Here is a 17,278-nt window from a genome sequence, read left to right as displayed (position 1 = left end):
TTTGAAGATTCATGAATAATAGTCTCTAAAACATGGATTATGTCTTAATTTACTAATATCTTATATACAAGCTGAGTGTGGTGGTGTACACCTTTAAGGAGGCAGAGGCAGGTGGATCTCTGTGACTTTGAGGACAGCCAGGTCTATATGAGTTCTAGGCCAACTAGGACTACATCTTTAGACCCTGTTTCAAAGCAACAATTACTTCATACAACACACATATAAAAGAAACAAAAGGATTATATGAAGATGAAATAAGCAAAATGTTCAATGTTTGAATGGTTAACCATTTACTATTAACCATCAGTATTTTTAGAACTTAAGAGCATAGTAAACCTGCAAATGGTAGAAAATTATTATTGTTATTATTATCATCGAGACAGGGTTTCTCTGTGTAGAAACCCTGGCTGTCCTGGAACAAAATCTGTAGATCAGGCTCTCCTTGAATTGAGAGATCCAATTGCCTGCCTCCTGAGAGCTGGGATTAAAGGCGTGTACCAACTCTGCCTGGCTAAAATATTTTTAATACCTAAAAATTTTGTGGAGCCCTAACTTCTTGTCACAGCATCATAGTTCCAGGTTTGTCACACTGCTGACTGCTAACAATAGTAGTCTAAATGTAAGTTTGACCATTATCTTCATTTCTATTTATATTGTTTTCAACTTTTGTACTTGATCTGTTTTGTTAGGGTTAAGTAGCTAGGCAACAATAACTGACAGTATGAGCAAAAGACTTCTCACAGAAATGTTACTTTTCACTCAGAGGGCCACATAGCTTTTGGGACTCAACCACTGACTTACTAGACATCAACTATCATTTCCTTTTGAGAAAACCAATAAAGAGGCAGGTTTCTTTTAAAATCCTCATGTAGAGCAAGAGAGATGGTTTTGTGGTCAAGAGCATAGACCTGAGTTTGGTGCCCACCACCAAGTTGGGCAGCTCACAACCACCTGTAACTCCAGCTCCAGAGGGATCCCATACTTCTGGCCTCTGATCGATCACCTGCACTCACGTGCACATGCCCTTGCCTGCCTCCCACCCCCAGTTAAAAATAAACAAATAAATCTTTAAACTGCTCATGCTTCATACTACATATTCCATTTTGGATTACCACTACAACTACAGAATAAAATCCAAATTGGTTATGCAGGTATCTAAGGCTCAAATCATTCTGACTCTGACTTCCTAAAAAATATGTGCAGGTAAAACAACAAAACCTGAATTAAAGTAATTCAGTGCCCTTACAGCATCAATTTCTTTCCTTTCCTTTTCTTGGTTTTTGCTTTTGTTTTTATTAAGAGACAGGGGTTTGTGTGGCTCTGGATGGCCTGAAGCTTAGTAGGTAGACCAGGCTGGTCTCAACACACCTTTGCATGCCATTTGCCTTTGCTTTCCAAGTGCTGGAAGTAAAGCTGTCGACTGCCACAATCTGTAAGAAAACTTTTTTATACACTGAGTACTCTATTCCCCACATAACTAACTTTGAAGCCAACATTCTAAATTTTTTGAACTATTATGCTTTTTTTTTCTTTCTTTTTTTCAATTAAAGCAACTACAACAACTGGGCCTGTTGGCACATGCCTGTAACTATAGTTACTGAGGAGTAGGAGGCAGGATAATTGCAAGGTAAAGGTCTGCCTGGGTTCCACAATGAGTTTAAGGTCAGTCCTGGCAACTTAGCAAGTCTCTGTCCCAAAGCTAAAAGCTAAAAATGGGCTTGAAATATCATTCAGAGGTAAAGCTTTTGCCTAGCACGTGTGAGGCTTAATCAACTCAAAGAAATAACAAAAGTACCTGGCCAGGGTGCAACTCAATAGCACAGAACTGGCTTAACCTGTATGAGACCCTGGACTTGATTCCTTAGCACTGCAAAAATTATTACAACCCTTTTCTTCTTATTATCTGGGCCTAATCCTTCACCAGCTCTTTCAACTCTAACCTTAAAATCCACTTAGGAGGCCGGGCGGTGGTGGCGCACACCTTTAGTCCCAGCACTCGGGAGGCAGAGCCAGGTGGATCTCTGTGAGTTCAAGGCCAGCCTGGGCTACAAAGCGTCCCAGGAAAGGCGCAAAGCTACACAGAGAAACCCTGTCTCGAAAAACCAAAAAAAAAAAAAAAAATCCACTTAGGATCATTTCTATAATTTGTCCTGAGCCATTTCTCCATGTAGGGCATTGACTTCTTTGAGTGGGATTATTCAAGGCCATCTACCCAGTGGAAAAGATTGTGCTAATCTTTGTACATAAAAGTAAAAACCTTTAAGACCTTAAAACAAAAACAAAAACAAAAAACCTTTTAGGGGTTAGAGATGTTACACTGGCTGCTCTTCCAGAGGACCCCGGTTCAATTTCCAGCACCCACATGGCAGCTTACAACCCCGTTTAAATACAAACCCAAGAGGATCTGATGCCCTCTTCTGGCCTCCACAGGTGCAGGCAAAATACACACATAAAATAAATAAATAAATTCGTTTAAACTCATCTGTCTCTTTCAACATCTCCGCGTCCCCTTAATCAACTAACTGCCTGCTTGGACTACAGTGTGATCCCAACCCCAAATATTCTTTCATTTATTACCTTTCACCAACATCTGAAGACTGATATAATGTATTTTGGATCATATCAAATTTTTTTTTTTTTTGTTAGTTTGTTTCAGGCAAGAGTACAAATCAAGTCCCCTTTATCACATTTGGGGAAACTGCAGGGGTCAGCACATTTGGAGTGCAATGGATAAGCCTCATCCTGAGAAAACCACCTTTGTGATCATGGTATCACCCCTGCCAGGTAATCTGAAAACTCTTCCAAGGACCGGGAAGTAGGTCAATGGCAGAGTGCTTACTTAGCACTGGATTTGACACCTCACCCCCCAGCACACACACCACAAACAGAACCAAAACCAAGCCACTTCTTCAAAAATTTTCAAACTTAATTTAAAAAACAAAACAACCCTAAAGAAGATTAGGAGCAGCCTGTAAACAACAGCCTACTAATTACTGGGCCAATGAATACTCTGGGCAGTTCAACAAAGCTGACTTAAGCTTTGTTCATAATTTCTGTCTACCAAGGGGGTGGTTCCTTGCTGGAGCAAAAGTTCATTTTATGATTCTTAGAGAGGATCTGCTTTACTAACTCAAACCCTACCACTAGCTCCAGATGCTTAATATTAAGACTTCATTTACAATATATACACGAAGATAAAAATCAATAAGTGAAATAAATAAGACTTTATTTACTTCACTTGCTTTAAAGTCCAAGTTTAAAAAAAACAAAACAAAAAGGCCCAGAACAACACACAGAATGCTGTCATGTGTGCCTACACAAGGGAGAGTATGCCTACACATGTCTGTTTATATATGCATCACTGGAAGATGATGGACTATAAGAAAATGGGAAGGTGATTGGCATGGTGGCTCATACATTTAATCCCAGCACTTGAGAGACAGAGGCAGACCTATCTCTACGAGTCTGAGGCCAGCTCAGTCTACACAGTGAGTTCCAGGACAGCCAAAGCTACAGAGTGAGACCCTATTTCAAAAACCAACCAACCAACCAACCAATAACAAAAACAAAGAAAGAAAATGGTAATGACTGTTAGCAATACAAACCACATGGACTAGAGGTAGGAGAGACTTCAAACAAACACTCATTTTTAATTACCCATGTCAACACACTGCACATAAAAAAGATATATTTAATAACCAAGCCTCACACTAAAAGAAGAATGCAAGCCTGCTCAATGTTTCACTTTCTGGAAAGAACCTTCACTTTCTGGCCCAAAACACTAAACAATAATAAAAACACAAAACAGCAGGCAGCGGCCTGATTTCTTTTTTTGATGGCCAATCCTTCACCACGTCCTCTAGTAGTCCCTTGAAAACATACCAGAGTTCTGCTTCAAGTCTACTTACCAGACTTTCATTTCTTGAACCACAATTACTCTAAAAGGTTTTCCCACCCAAAGCTTTTTTGTCCCACCATGCTCCTCTCATTATTACTCATGTTGCTGTCACACTGGTTTCCTTAAACACAGTATCACTTTCATCATTTTAGGTCTCCAGTAAGAATTGATAATGGCCCACTCTTGCTTGGTACACCAAACTCTCAAATAAAAAACAAACAAAAACTTCTGTGAATAGACTGCAATTCAAGCAGGTATATTATTGATTTCAGCGACTACCATCTCTACCAAGAATGAAGTTCTTATAGATTCCAGCCTCTAACACTTTCTCCTGTCTCTAATTTTCTACTGCCCACACCTGTGGAATACAAGTTTGCTGTTTATAGTATTTCGTGTTGTAATATACCTGTTTCACATTCTCATCTATAACCTTTCTGTACCTCCACTGCCTCCACAGGAAATGCTTTCATGCATTTTCACTGAGGTCTAGGCTAAAAAATGTATTAGGTATCTTATTATTCTATTGTTTCACCAGGGTGAGGACTGATCTTTTAGACTCATGAGCACAAAATGATGTTAAATATGCGTTTATATAGGAATACTATGATAATATGTTGACTTCTGATTTAGTCAAGATCAGCAGGATTGATTTTAAGTAACTAAACTCTGAAACATGTATCAGACACTTTGTTTCACGCTGTACTGCATCAACATTTTCTTTTCTTCCTAGTGTGTCAGTGTATTAAGGAAACACACCTCCTTTCTGTCTCTCCCCTTTTCAGTATTAGACACGGTAGGAAGTACCGTGAGTCACTGACAGCCTTCCGCTCTTCAGTTATCTGACAACGACTTATTCTAACACATTTTAAGCAAGCCCATTAATCCAGAACTTTGCTTTTGGGAAAGGGAAACCAATGTATTCTGAGCAAACAATTAAGCAGTTCGATAATTTTAGGACTGTAACTGTGAATATTAAATAATTATCTCTGAATTTATTCAACATATTTTAATATAGCAAAATATTCTATAAACAAGTCATTTGCTCATGTTTTTAATTAAAAACCCATCTATGAATAACTTTTTTTTTTTTTAAATTTTGGCAGTAGCTTTCTAGAATAATCTTTAAAATCTCAAATGTTGATAATGTGGTAATTCTAGTAAACATAAAAATAATGGTGTATTAAAATTCCAACTTGTGTAACCTGGTAAAAAGTGCAACCTGAGCAAGACTTTGGTTAAAATAGGAAAAAACTGCACGTATTACAAAGAAACTAAATTTAACTTCAAATGGCTCTATGACTTCCACTAGAAAGGTCCTCCCAATTTAAAAAAGATTAAAAAAAATAAAACAGGTGATTCCATTTACATGTTTTCACTCCTGTATTCACACAATGCTTTTCCATATTCCTTTCATTACCAAAGAATTCTCTTATAACTCTTAGAGTGATGTATGTGTGTGCATGTAGGGGATGTATATGAAAATGTCATAAAGATATGCAGCCTTGAACTACATTACTTAAATGTGACTGGTTACAGAGAACATTTTCAGATGCCATAAATCTTTAAAATTTATTTTCTCCAATGCTTTGCATACTTAAGTGTATTAAAAAAATCCAATTTATCAGGAACTAGTTTTCTAGGTAGTAACATTATACATGAAAGTATGCTTCAAAATTCTTAAGTATTAAAAGAACCATTGCACATTTTTTAAGTGATAGAGAACTGTTTTATAAATATGACCTTTTCTTTTCTTTTTTTTTTTTTTTTTTCCTCTTGGAGACAAGGTTTCTCTGTGTATAGTTTTGGAGCCTGTCCTGGATCTTGCTCTATAGACCAGGCTGGCCTTGAACTCACAGAGATCCTCCTGGCTCTGCCTCCTGAGTGCTGGGATTAAAGGCGTGCGTCACCACCATCTGGCTAATATGATCTTTTCAATAGTAATAGTAGCTAAAAGATCACTTACACAAGTTAAGAATTGTTATTATAACTAAATGTGTAGGGAACTGCTCATGACTTAGGAATCACACTTAGCAATGTCCTGATCATTTTATATTCATATAGGTAGGGAAAGAAAGATGGCAAAATGTTAGTATTTCTCCACCAACAAGCAAAAGCTCACAAGTAGCTACTTTACAAAACTCCATGCAAACACAGATAACTATCAGCCTAGTTGAGTTAGAAATCACATTTGTTTAAATTTCCTTAAACATATCTAAGATACAGAGAAACATTCAAATATTCAAGACAAATGTTTTAATTGAATTATTCACCAAAAGACAGACACATATAAAAATTGTCTAAGAGGAAAAAAAAGCTACCAGTTGAATACTAAAATATTTCAAGGAACTAAGAATGTACTGCATGCATAATTATTTACATTAAAATTTTTAATATTAGTAAGCTTTGCAATAAATGTAATTTTATTTCTTATGTGAAGTGTTTATAGCATCCAAATTTTCATAGACCTTGAAGGTAGACTTGATGCTATAATTATAAACCTAAAATAATTTCTCTTTTCCTTATAAAGTCTGTCATTGTGACTTTACATACCGCATGCATGCAAGCATGTGCGCGCACCCACACAGAGAGGAAATAATCCAAATGTCTCGTTGATATATATCAATTCATCAGAATATAATACAGCATTTTTAAAATCTACCTACAATAACACAAATCTTCCAAAAAGTGTGAAAATACAAATTTCAGAATACATGTAGAAGTATGGTATCAATAGTGTAAAAATTTAAGAACACGCAAAAGACATATGCAGGAAAGGTATAAAAGCATGTATGGAAAGAATACACAGTAATTTTAGTACAGAGTTACCACAGGGGGAATAGAGAATGGATAAAATGAGATAGATACAAAGCAGGTTTTTTTTTTTTTTTTTTTTTTACCTCTACTCATATTAAACATTACAAAAAGACTGAAAAGGATATAATATGTTAATAATGGTAAATCTGATGGTGCTACAACAATGGTGCTGCAACAGAGCCCATTATATTACTCTCTACACTATTCAATTTTGATAATATTTCATAATGAAAATATTCACAAATAAAGAATGACTCAGTGCTATCATCTCCATGTTAATTAGGAAAACTAATACAACACAGATTTCCTTTTCCAAAGTGATAAATAATATTAAGAGAAAATGTTAATTACAGTATATTTATAGAGTATCAATTGATTTTATTAAAAAATACACATACAATTAAAGCAGAACTTAAACGCTACTTAAAAAAAAACCTTAATAGGCTCCAATTTCACACCACACACAGGCTTTCCTTGCTTTAAAAGTATCCCCCTTTGATTTTGGTTTTTCTTTTTCTTTTTTCTTTTATGTGCATTGGTGTTTTCCCTGCATATATGTCTGTGCGAGGGTGTCAGGTCCCCTGGAACTGGAGTTATATAAACAGGTGTGAGCTGCCATGTGGGTGTTGGGAATTGAACCTGGGTCCTCTGGAAGAGCAGTCAGTGCTCTTAACCACTGAGCCATCTCTCCAGCTCGGTTTTTCTATGTAGCCCTGGCTTTGTAGACCAGGCTGTTTTCCAATTCAGAGATCTACCTGCCTCTGCCTCCCAAGTGGTGGGATTAAAGGTGTGCCCTACCACGGTTGAATTTTTTCTTAATGGTGGTAACTGAGGAGTTTGAACAAGCCATTTCTTTCAAATGTGATTCAGAACAAATAGTTCAGTGCAGAGCATATAGCAGAGACTTGGCTTACTTTAAACAAGACCAAAGAATACATTGTTTTCTAATACAAACAGTGGCTAAATTAAAAAACAATTTAAACCGCCAATATAAAAACTACTTTTCAGTCTTAAACCCTACTAGCCTGAAAGGTGAACACATGTGGTCTCTAACTTTAGTCACCAGGCTTTTTTCCTCATATGGAAACTATTCCCATCTCTGTCAGGTTACTACTTTGGGATGACAGATTCAGTCTTTCAATTTAAAGATTAACAACTACTTGCCTGCTGTTTCTGATATGCAGTATTTGGATTTATCTTTGACTCCAAGAGTAGAGATCCTGAAAGAGTTTAAGAAAGAAAAAAAGGATGTAAATCTCAAATTATAAAGCCTTCATCAATAGCTAGCACACATCTTACAAATGTTTCACATCTTCTCACTAGCTGAACATCTGAAGCTATAAAATGTATTTTAATTTATATTTTCTCCCCAGATCTAGGCTACATATTTACCATCTCCATGTCTTTAGAGGAAAAAATTATGTGAAACCAATATTCAGACTATGAGAAAACTAAAATAAAACTTTTAGGGTCTAATTGACCATTTGGGCCTAATAGACCATTTGAAGACTAACTTTAACAAAAGCTGTTTCATTGCATTTCCTGTCTAACACAACAAATTACAAGGGCGTTGGAGAGACTTACTATACAAATTACACTTATCCTTCTCCTATGACAATGAACAACATAAAAAAACCTCATAATGTAGAAATAAATGCCTTTGACTAATAAAGGGACTCTGCATTAGTACAACATTGCCGACAATAAATCTAAGATTGTTATTCTATTACCTACATATATCAGTTGCTTGGGTAGTTCTTGAGTACAGGTAATAGCTGTTTCAGTCATGGCTGTCAGTTTTTAATATTAAAATGCTTTCTATGAATTCTGCAATCAACATATACAACTTCAAAGTCTGCTTTGGTTTTCTAACTTGCTGAGACCGTGGAACCCTTTACAGAAGAGTGGAACTTTTCCCACTCTTCTATCAAGGCAACCTGGAGGGATCAAAAAGTCAAGACGTATGTGCCCGTGTCTGTATCGTGGCAACAGTCTGCTCCAAGAAACAGTCCGTTTCAGTTTTCCTCAGTCCTTGTCGACTGCAACATCTGAAACCCGTTTCTGAGGCACTCGGAACAGGTCCACTACCCTTTTATACGAGACACACAAACGAGCCCCGACGTAAGGCGGGGCGCGGGTGTCACCCCACGGGCGGGATGCCCATCTGGTCCCCTACCGACTCCCACTCTACCCCTCACCCAGCAGGCAGGGTCGGGGGCGGAGGCACCGGCGTCCGCGTCTGCCGGGCCGCCGCCGGGCCCAGGTTTGTGTTTACCGCGGAGGGCCGGCTCCGGGCGGCGCCAGGGCTCCCTCCGGTCCTTACCGTCCGACTCGGCGCGCACCAGCAGCGACATCCCCTTGAGCTCCTCGACGTAGGTGGAGGCGACGTGCCCGGTGCCGCGGTCGTCCCACTGCCGGTCTTCGTTCAGGGTGTAGACCTTCACCCGCCGCCGTGTGTCCGACATGGTGGCGCTGGCCGCGCCCGGGCCGCCGCCTCCTCGGCCCCTCGCCGGTGCCCCTCACTCCTGAGAGCCGGCGGCGGCGGCGGCGGCTCCGGAGAGGCCCGAGTTCACCATGGCTCCCAGGGCCTAGCCGCGAGGGCTGACGAGCGCCATCGGGAGCCCTGCGCTCGTGCCCTCCGCTCCCCTCCTCCGCCCGTGCGCACAGCCTCCGCGCCTCCCCGGTGCCCCCGAGCTCGCTCGCCGCCGCCGCCGCCGCCGCCGCGGGAACCACTACAGACCCGCCATCTTGTAACCCGACTCTCCCTGCCTTTCTCTTCCTCTTCCAGCAGGTTCGCCGGGCTGTCCCGGCAGGGGCTACGGTGGCCGACGAGCCCGCGGCCGGCACCTCTCCCGACACACTTCCGGGAAGCCAGACCCGGCGCTCTCGCGAGGACCGCGCGACGGCGGCGAGCAGCCCAGGGGGGACTTCCTCCTCTTCCGGCCCGGCCCCTGGCTCGGGGATCTCGGCGGGGCGGGCGGTTCTCGCGAGGCCTCTGCCCGCGCCACGGGACGGCGTCGGTAGCCCGCGCCACGGGACGGCGGCAGGAGCGGGGGCGGCGCCCGAGTGCTCCCGGGGACCCGCGGGGGGCGGCGGGCGCGCGGTTCCGGGCGGGCGCCGAGGGAAGGGCAGAGGCGGGCTGAGGAGGCCGGGGTCGGCCCCGTCACCACACGCGAGGCTGCGTTTGCGCGTCAGGAAGCTGCGGGGCTGGAGGCGAGGCGGGCGCTCGGCCGGCGAGCTGAAGGTTGCGGGTCCTCAGTGGGGCCGACGCTCGCGGCTCACCGTGTGTCCCAGGCCGCCCCCCGTCCTCGATGCGGTCCCTCAGCTCGGCCCCGACTGGAAAACATGGGATGAGCGCACATGTTGACCCCCGGTGCATTTCGGGAGTTGTAGTCCTCATCGCACTAGACGAGGTTGGTTAGGTGTGAACTCTTCACCAGTACGCTGAAAGGCGGATCTTAAGTACAGTAGGCGCTTGGTTAAAAATAGATTTATAATTGCTTTCCTCAACACACAGCCAGGCGCGCTGCCTGCCTGTGATGACTGCACTTGGGAACGCTGAGACAGGAGGGTCTGAGGGCCGGCCCAGCCCACGGTGGATAGCGGGCACTGTCTGATGAAGGGACCTCAGTTGTCCGTGTGTGCTGGGCTTTGCTGTGACTTACATGGACAAATGTACATTGAGCTGGCGAAAATAGAGTTATTTTGGAAAGGCTATAGAAAGCTTTCCATAGGTCATTTTTTTTTAATTCCCCCCCAATGTTAGAGGACACTCCCAGGGTTGTTGGAAAGCATCTTTCAATTGGCCATTCCTCGGGAGAAAGGCCTTGACAACACCACTGGACAGATTCTGGAAGTCCATTTAGCCTTTATGACAGGGAGTATCAGGGTTCCCAGAGCATTTTCTGTAGAGTGTTTTTGGCTCCGTTAATACTTCAAGACGGCATCAGAGATCTACCCCAAAAAGTTCTAGTCCAACCGAGCCCCCGACGTCATTTGTTTTTTATAAGTAATACCTTTATACATAAAAAATAAAAGGACAGAGAAACTTTGGCGATGCAAGGTCTCCAGCTCCTGCTTCCTGCTGTTGAGTTTTTCTCCAGGAAACACTGACTATATCACTCCCCATTAGCGCCCCCTCACACAAATGTGTGATGCTAGAATGGGGCCCGCTTTTGGTGTGTGGCCTATTAACATACTTGGTTTAATGCGACTATCACTATCTTGAAATATTAAATAATTTTTGAACATTTTTCTTTTCCATTAGGTTTCATGTTTTATCTTATTTTAGAGAAAGTTTTTCATATGCGCGCACGTTTGTGTGTGCTTACAGAGTGTGGGCCAGCTAGTCCCATAATGGCTATATACCAATGGAAGGTCTAAGAATCCAGTAGTTCAAGTCCACAAGGCTGGATGTCTCAGCTGGTCTTCCATATATGCCAGAATCACAAAGAAGTAGGGTCTAGAGAAGGACTGGACTTGTCAGTGAAAGCAAGAGCAGGAACATGGAGGCAGAGAGAGCAACCTTCCTGCTTCCAAGTCCTTGACATAGGCTACCAGCAGGTGTGGCCCAGATTAAAGGTGAATCTTCGCACCTCAAAAGATCTAGATTAAATGTGGGTCTTCCCACTTCAAATGATTTAATTAAGAAAAAAAATCCCTCTGTACCTACATGTACTGTCTTAGGGTTTTATTGCTGTGAAAAGGCACCATGACCACAACTCTTATAGGGGAGAACATTTAATTGGGGCTGGCTTATAGTTCAGAGATTCAGTCCATTCTCATCATGGCAGGAAGCATGGCAGTGCACAGACAGACATGGTGCTGGAGAGGCAGCTGAGAGTTGTATATCTGGATACACAGGCAGCAGGGAGACAAAGCCACTGGGCCTGGCTTGAACTTATAAAACCCCTAAGCCCACCCCCACTGACACACTTCCTCTTAACATGGCCACACCTAATCCTTTCAGACAGTGCCACTCCCTATGAGCCTGTGGGGTCCATTTTCATTCAGACCATCACATGTACCTACCCAGCTGGTTGGGTTTTTGTTAGTTCCAGATGTAATCAAGTTGACAACCAAGAATAGCCATCACAAGTGATTTAACTACGTTAAGAAAACAAGCAGTAGGACTGGATTTGGAAATGGTTTTATGTAGTCTCTGGCACAATGTGGCCATTCTGATGCTGATCACCAGCTATTGAGCTACAAATATTCTAAAGGAGGGGAACCATGTTGCATGTGCAAAAATTCAGGCACCTGAAAAATATGGAGGAAATACTTAGAGACTGCAATTGAGATATTCAGGGTATTTCAGAGGCTAAATCTAGGTCCCAAGGGGTTAGTCTTGAGCTCAACTTATTTCTTGCAGTTTAAGGGTAGACATGGGATTTGAGGGTCATGGAGCTCTATCTAAAGATATTTGAATGCTCAGCCTAGTCTCTACTATGTAAACAAGGCTCTCACTAGGAAAACCTGAAGCCTTAAAATGTGGATGAGGTGCCTGAGCTGGCCTACCCTGGTAATCCAGATTGGTGAATATCCTGTCATCATAGAGCCATCATCCAGTAACTGATGGAAACAGATGCAGAGAGCCACAGCCAAGCACCAGGCCAAGCTCCGGAAGTCCAGTCGAAGAGAGAGAAGAGGGAGTCTATGAGCAAGGGGCATCAAGACCATGATGGGGAAACCTACAGAGACAAGCGAACCAAGCTAGTGGGAAGTCATGAATTTTGGACGACAGCTGTGGAGCATGCACAGGACTGGACTGGGACCTCTGCATAGGCGATAGACAGTTGTGTAGCTTGGTCTATTTGAGGGTCCCCTGACAGTGGAAATAGGATCTATCCCTGGTGCATGAACTGGCTGTTTGGAGCCCATTGCCTATGGTGGGACATCTTACACAGCCTCGATGCAGGGGGAGGGGCTTAGACCTGCCTCAACTGATTGTACCATGCTTTGCTGACTCCCCATGGGAGGCCATACCTTTTTGAAGGAGGGGATGGGAGGGTGGTCTGGGGAGGGAAGGCTGGGGGATAGTGGTAGGAGGGATGGGGGTGGTCTGTGGTTGGTATGTGGAATGAATAAAATATTTAATTAAAAAAAATGTGGATGAGAGCCCCTTAGGGATTTTGGTATTCAAGACACCTCTGGACCCTCAGACCTTGTAGAAGCAGCTCGTAAGTCCTTGTGAAAGCAAGCACTTCCCTCCCTCTTGAAATGTCCTTTACTATATTTGCTCTGATTTTCTCTTCTAGCTGTGAAGAGAAATGTGAAGAGAATGGTAATTAGGTTTAAATCTTAGCACAATCTGTAGGGACTTGCTGGGCCTGTTAAAGAGGGCAGATTATACACTTGAATCAGCTAGCATGTGGTATTGGGAAGTTGGAGTATACTTTGGATTAGGTTTTCAAAGTGTTCAGTTAGAGGGCTTTATAACTTTATTGACTTGTACTCCTTGGGAGCAGATATTTAACCCTATTATGGACTACAGGGATGGGACAAACTTACTGCTGGCTTAGCTCTTCAAAGCCTGGAAATGTGATGGCTTTTGCTGAGAAAGTGGAGATGAGCTCTTCACATAGCAGCTTTGGACTCCTGAAGAAGACAGCTATTTCCTGATGAAGCATCATTGACATGCTCATTTGTAAATCCTAACTGTTTTGTAATAAGTGGTTTGGGTGATCATCTGCAAATGTTTGTTTTTCTGACACCCCCTTTTAATCTCATTGATAAGACCACCAGAGTTTTGAATAATGGTGGTTATTTTGTTCCGGACTTTGACGGCCATGCCTCCAATGTTGTTTCTAATACTTTAAAGATTTATTTATGTGTGCACCATATGCATTCAGGATCCTGCTTAGGTCAGAAGAGGGTGTCAGATCCCCCGGTACTGTGGTTTACAGGTGGTTATAAGCCACCATGTGGGTGCTGGGAACCTATCTCCGATCCTCTGCAAGAGTGCCAAGTGTTCCTAACTGCTGAGCCACCTCTCCAGCCTGTTTCTAATTTTTTATTATATTTGCAAAATTAAGGACATTATGTACACTGAGTTTTGTAAGCCATTTTCTTGGCATCTGGTGATATGTTTGCCCCTCAATATTTTATTAAAATTTATGTTAATTATCTACACATTGTGTTTTTTTTAAAGATTTTTTATTTATTTATGTATACAGTGTTCTGTTTGCATGTATCCCTGCAGGCCAGAAGAGGGCACCAGATCTCATTACAGATGGTTGTGAGCCACCATGTGGTTGCTGGGAATTGAACTCAGGACCTCTGGAAGAACAGCCAGTGTTCTTAACCTCTGAGCTATCTCTCTAGCCCGTGTTTTATTTTTTAGCATCGTCTCTTCTAGTTTATGAATTCTTGGCAATTATGGGAATTTTATAGCCACAATTAAAAAATATTAGCAGGTAACTGCTCGATGTAGTTTTCATGAAACATGATGTTTTTCAGCGCTCCTAGCACATACAGAAAAAAAATTTCTAAACCTTTCACTGTCTATCCTGTTTATCTTCATCCACTTATGACACTGCTTTTACTCAAGTCTGCCTCTCCCCTTTGTTGTCATCCCTAAGTCAGGTTCACATGACTTCTCTATATTAAGAAGCAATTCAAATTTCACTTCTTAGAAAGTTTCCCCCCCTTTTTTTTTTTTTAAGTTAATATCCTGTTTTCTCTACCCAAGTTTTTGTTTGTTTTTACGAAGAGGTCTCACTGTTACCCAAACTAGGGTCAAATATTTGGACTCAAGAGATTCTACAGCTTTACTATGAGGAGCTTGGGGATTACAGGTACCTGCCCCTATGACCATCTCATCACTGTATGAAATGCGTGTGTGTGTGTGTGTGTGTGTGTGTGTGTGTGTGTGTGTGTGTGTGTGTGTGTGTAGAGGCCTCCAGTGTCATTCATTTTGAGACAGTCTCTTTACTAGCTTGGAGTTTTCAGGTAAGGCCACGTTGGCTGGCCAGGAGCACCACGTACTTGTCTTCATCTCCCCAGTGTTGGGATTACAAGTGCAAACCACCACGTTTAGCTTTTTATGTGTGTTCTGGGGTTGAACTTTTGTTACACCTATCACATAATTTAAAAATGCATGTTTATTTATTTAGTGTGTGTATGTGCACATACATGTGCCATTACACAAATGTGGAGGTCAGGACTTGTGTGAGTCAGTATTCTCTTTATACTATGTGTGCTGTTGGTTGTTTTTGTTCCTTTGGGGAGTCCACCACCCAGCTCCCAAATAAACCACACATGGAGGTTTATTCTTAATTATACATTCCCAGCATTTAGCTTGGCTTGTTTCTTGCCAGCTTTTCTTAACTTAAATTATCCCGTGTACCTTTTCCCTCTGGGCTTTTTCCTTCTCTTACTTCAGTAATCTTACTTTCACTCTTACTCCATGGCTGGCTGTGTGGTTGGGTGGCTGGCCCCTGGTGTCTTCCTTTTCTTGTTCTTGCTCCTTTTCCTAGACTTCTTCTGTTTATTCTCTCTTCCTGCCAACCCTGGCTGTCCTTTCTCCTGTCTTGCTATTAGCCAGTTCAGCTCTTTATTAGACCATCAGGTGCTTTAGACAGGCAAAGAATCACATCTTCACAGAGTTAAAACAAATGCAACATAAAAAAATGCAACACAGCTTTGCATAATTAAACAAATGTTCCACAATATAAAAAAACGTAACACATCTTAAAATAATATTCTACAATGTATGTGGGTCTCTAGGATCGAACTCAGGCTTGATGGCAAGTGCCTTTACCCACAAAATATCTTGCTGGCCCAATCTTTTCTTTTAAACCTTTTTATATTTATTGTGCATGTGTGCAATCACCTGCCAGTATATGTGAAGTCAGGACAACTTGGGGGAATCAATTCTTTCCATCACATGGGCCTAGGCATTGAACTTAGGTTGTCAGACTTGGTGGCAAGTGCCTATATCTGCTGAGCCTTCTCATTGGCCCCTAACATGACTTTCAAAAACAAAAACAAACAAACAAAAGCCCGAAACAACAAAAATCAGAGCCATGATGCATACATGTAACTCTAACACTCGGGAAGCAGAGACAAAAAGATAGCTTCAAGTTGTTATCAGCCTGTTTGATAGTGAGTGCCAGGGAAGTTAGGGCTATACTGCAAGGACCCTTTACTAGAGTGTCTATCCACTTTTTATTAATTAGTAACTACATTAAGTTTCCAAAGGAAACAGTACATCATACTGTAGCACTATAGTCCTAAGAGGCAGGTTTTTTTGTTTGGTGTGTGTTGCCAGGGACTGAATTCAGGGCCTATTAACATTCTCCGGTTGAGAAGGGGAGGGTCACAAGGTTCACCACTGGGGCAGGAATTTCTTTTGGGGTAGCTTCATGTCTGTTGCCCATTGATCCTGTATACAACCCCAGTGACTTCACTTGCTGACCAGCTTGACTTGGATGGAATGCTTTCTTTGGTTAGATACCCTCTCTGGCTAGATTCCACAAAAACCATACGGCAGTCTCCAGCTGCTTCCTCTGACAGCCATCTCTATGCTGGGTGATGGCTTCACTGTATCTAGCAAGTTTTCCACTGATATCAGAACCTATTATCTTCACAACCCTCAGGCTAAAACTGGCAATACAACTGTTTCTTTTTCAACCCTATATTCTATCCACCCATGAGACTTAACCACTGCTTTTTGATCTTTGACTCTCAATGAGTCTATTTTCTTTTCCATTTCTACTGTCTGTCTTTCCTATTGTCAAGTTTAATGAGAAAGTTTTTGTCAAAGCCTTTTAAACTGTTCATGATTCTGTTTATTCCTTGGAAATAACCAAGCATATGTTTGCTTGATTAAATGTTTTGAAAATGTTACCTGCTATATCCACTTGTCTATATTCTTTTTTTAAAAAATAAATTTTATTACATTTATTTACCTGGCAGTGGTACTCAAGTACCATGATGTATATTTGGAGGTCTGAGAACAACTCGAGGGAGATGCTTCTCTTTCCACAATGTGGGTCATCAGATCTTATTATAGATGGTTGTGAGCCACCATGGGGTTGCTGGGAATTGAGCTGAGGACCTCTGGAAGAGCAGTCAGTGCTCTTAACCTCTGAGGCATCTCTCCATCCCTTATCTGTATTCTTAATACAAAGCAAAAGACTATACTATGTGAAATTGGTTTATAAAATCGTTATTTTTGTTTTTGAATATAGAATACCAAATGAAAGTGAAGGCCTCTATCTGAAATTCTGTTTCTCAAATGTCTTCACATCTCCTTCCTCTATTTCATTCAGGTCTCTTTTTAAATATTATCTATTCAGTGAAGTGGTTCTCGACCATTTCATTTCAAACAGTAACTTCTTATCACCTGTCCTGGTTGGTGTGTGTTGGTGTGTTGGGGTGTGTGTGTGTGTGTGTGTGTGTGTGTGTGTGTGTGTGTATAATTTTTTGGTCAACTTTATGCAAGCCAGGATCATCTGGGAAAAGGGAGCCTCAAGTGAGAAAATGCTTCTATAGTCAAGTCTATGGGGGCATTTTATTGATTAATGCTTGATGTGCCAGGGCCCAGTTCACTAGATGTTATAA

The 17,278-nt window shown here is 41.8% G+C and overlaps 1 protein-coding gene across 8 annotated transcripts in view; it reads right to left on the bottom strand.

Annotated features, from left to right (window-relative positions):
* Positions 1–9,501, bottom strand: part of Ppp4r3b (protein phosphatase 4 regulatory subunit 3B) — a 58,386-nt gene extending 48,885 nt beyond the window's left edge. The window contains exons 1-3 of one of the 8 annotated variants that reach the window (XM_076546140.1): positions 9,437–9,501; positions 9,036–9,263; positions 7,877–7,932 (exon numbers count right to left, since the gene is read on the bottom strand). In XM_076546140.1, coding sequence (XP_076402255.1) covers positions 7,877–7,932; positions 9,036–9,177 — 198 coding nt within the window. In that variant the 5' untranslated portion in view covers positions 9,178–9,263; positions 9,437–9,501. Of the gene's footprint in view, positions 1–7,876; positions 7,933–9,035; positions 9,361–9,436 lie in introns of those variants that run through there. The other 7 variants (XM_076546141.1, XM_076546144.1, XR_013042860.1 and 4 more) reach the window with 7 other exon arrangements.
* Between the last annotated feature and the right edge of the window lie 7,777 nt (positions 9,502–17,278).

Source organism: Peromyscus maniculatus, chromosome 10, assembly GCF_049852395.1.
Source record: "Peromyscus maniculatus bairdii isolate BWxNUB_F1_BW_parent chromosome 10, HU_Pman_BW_mat_3.1, whole genome shotgun sequence".
NCBI classification, from domain to species: domain Eukaryota; kingdom Metazoa; phylum Chordata; class Mammalia; order Rodentia; family Cricetidae; genus Peromyscus; species Peromyscus maniculatus.
The sequence above is the reverse complement of the archived record's forward strand: the minus strand, read 5'-3'. Positions and strand labels throughout refer to the sequence as shown.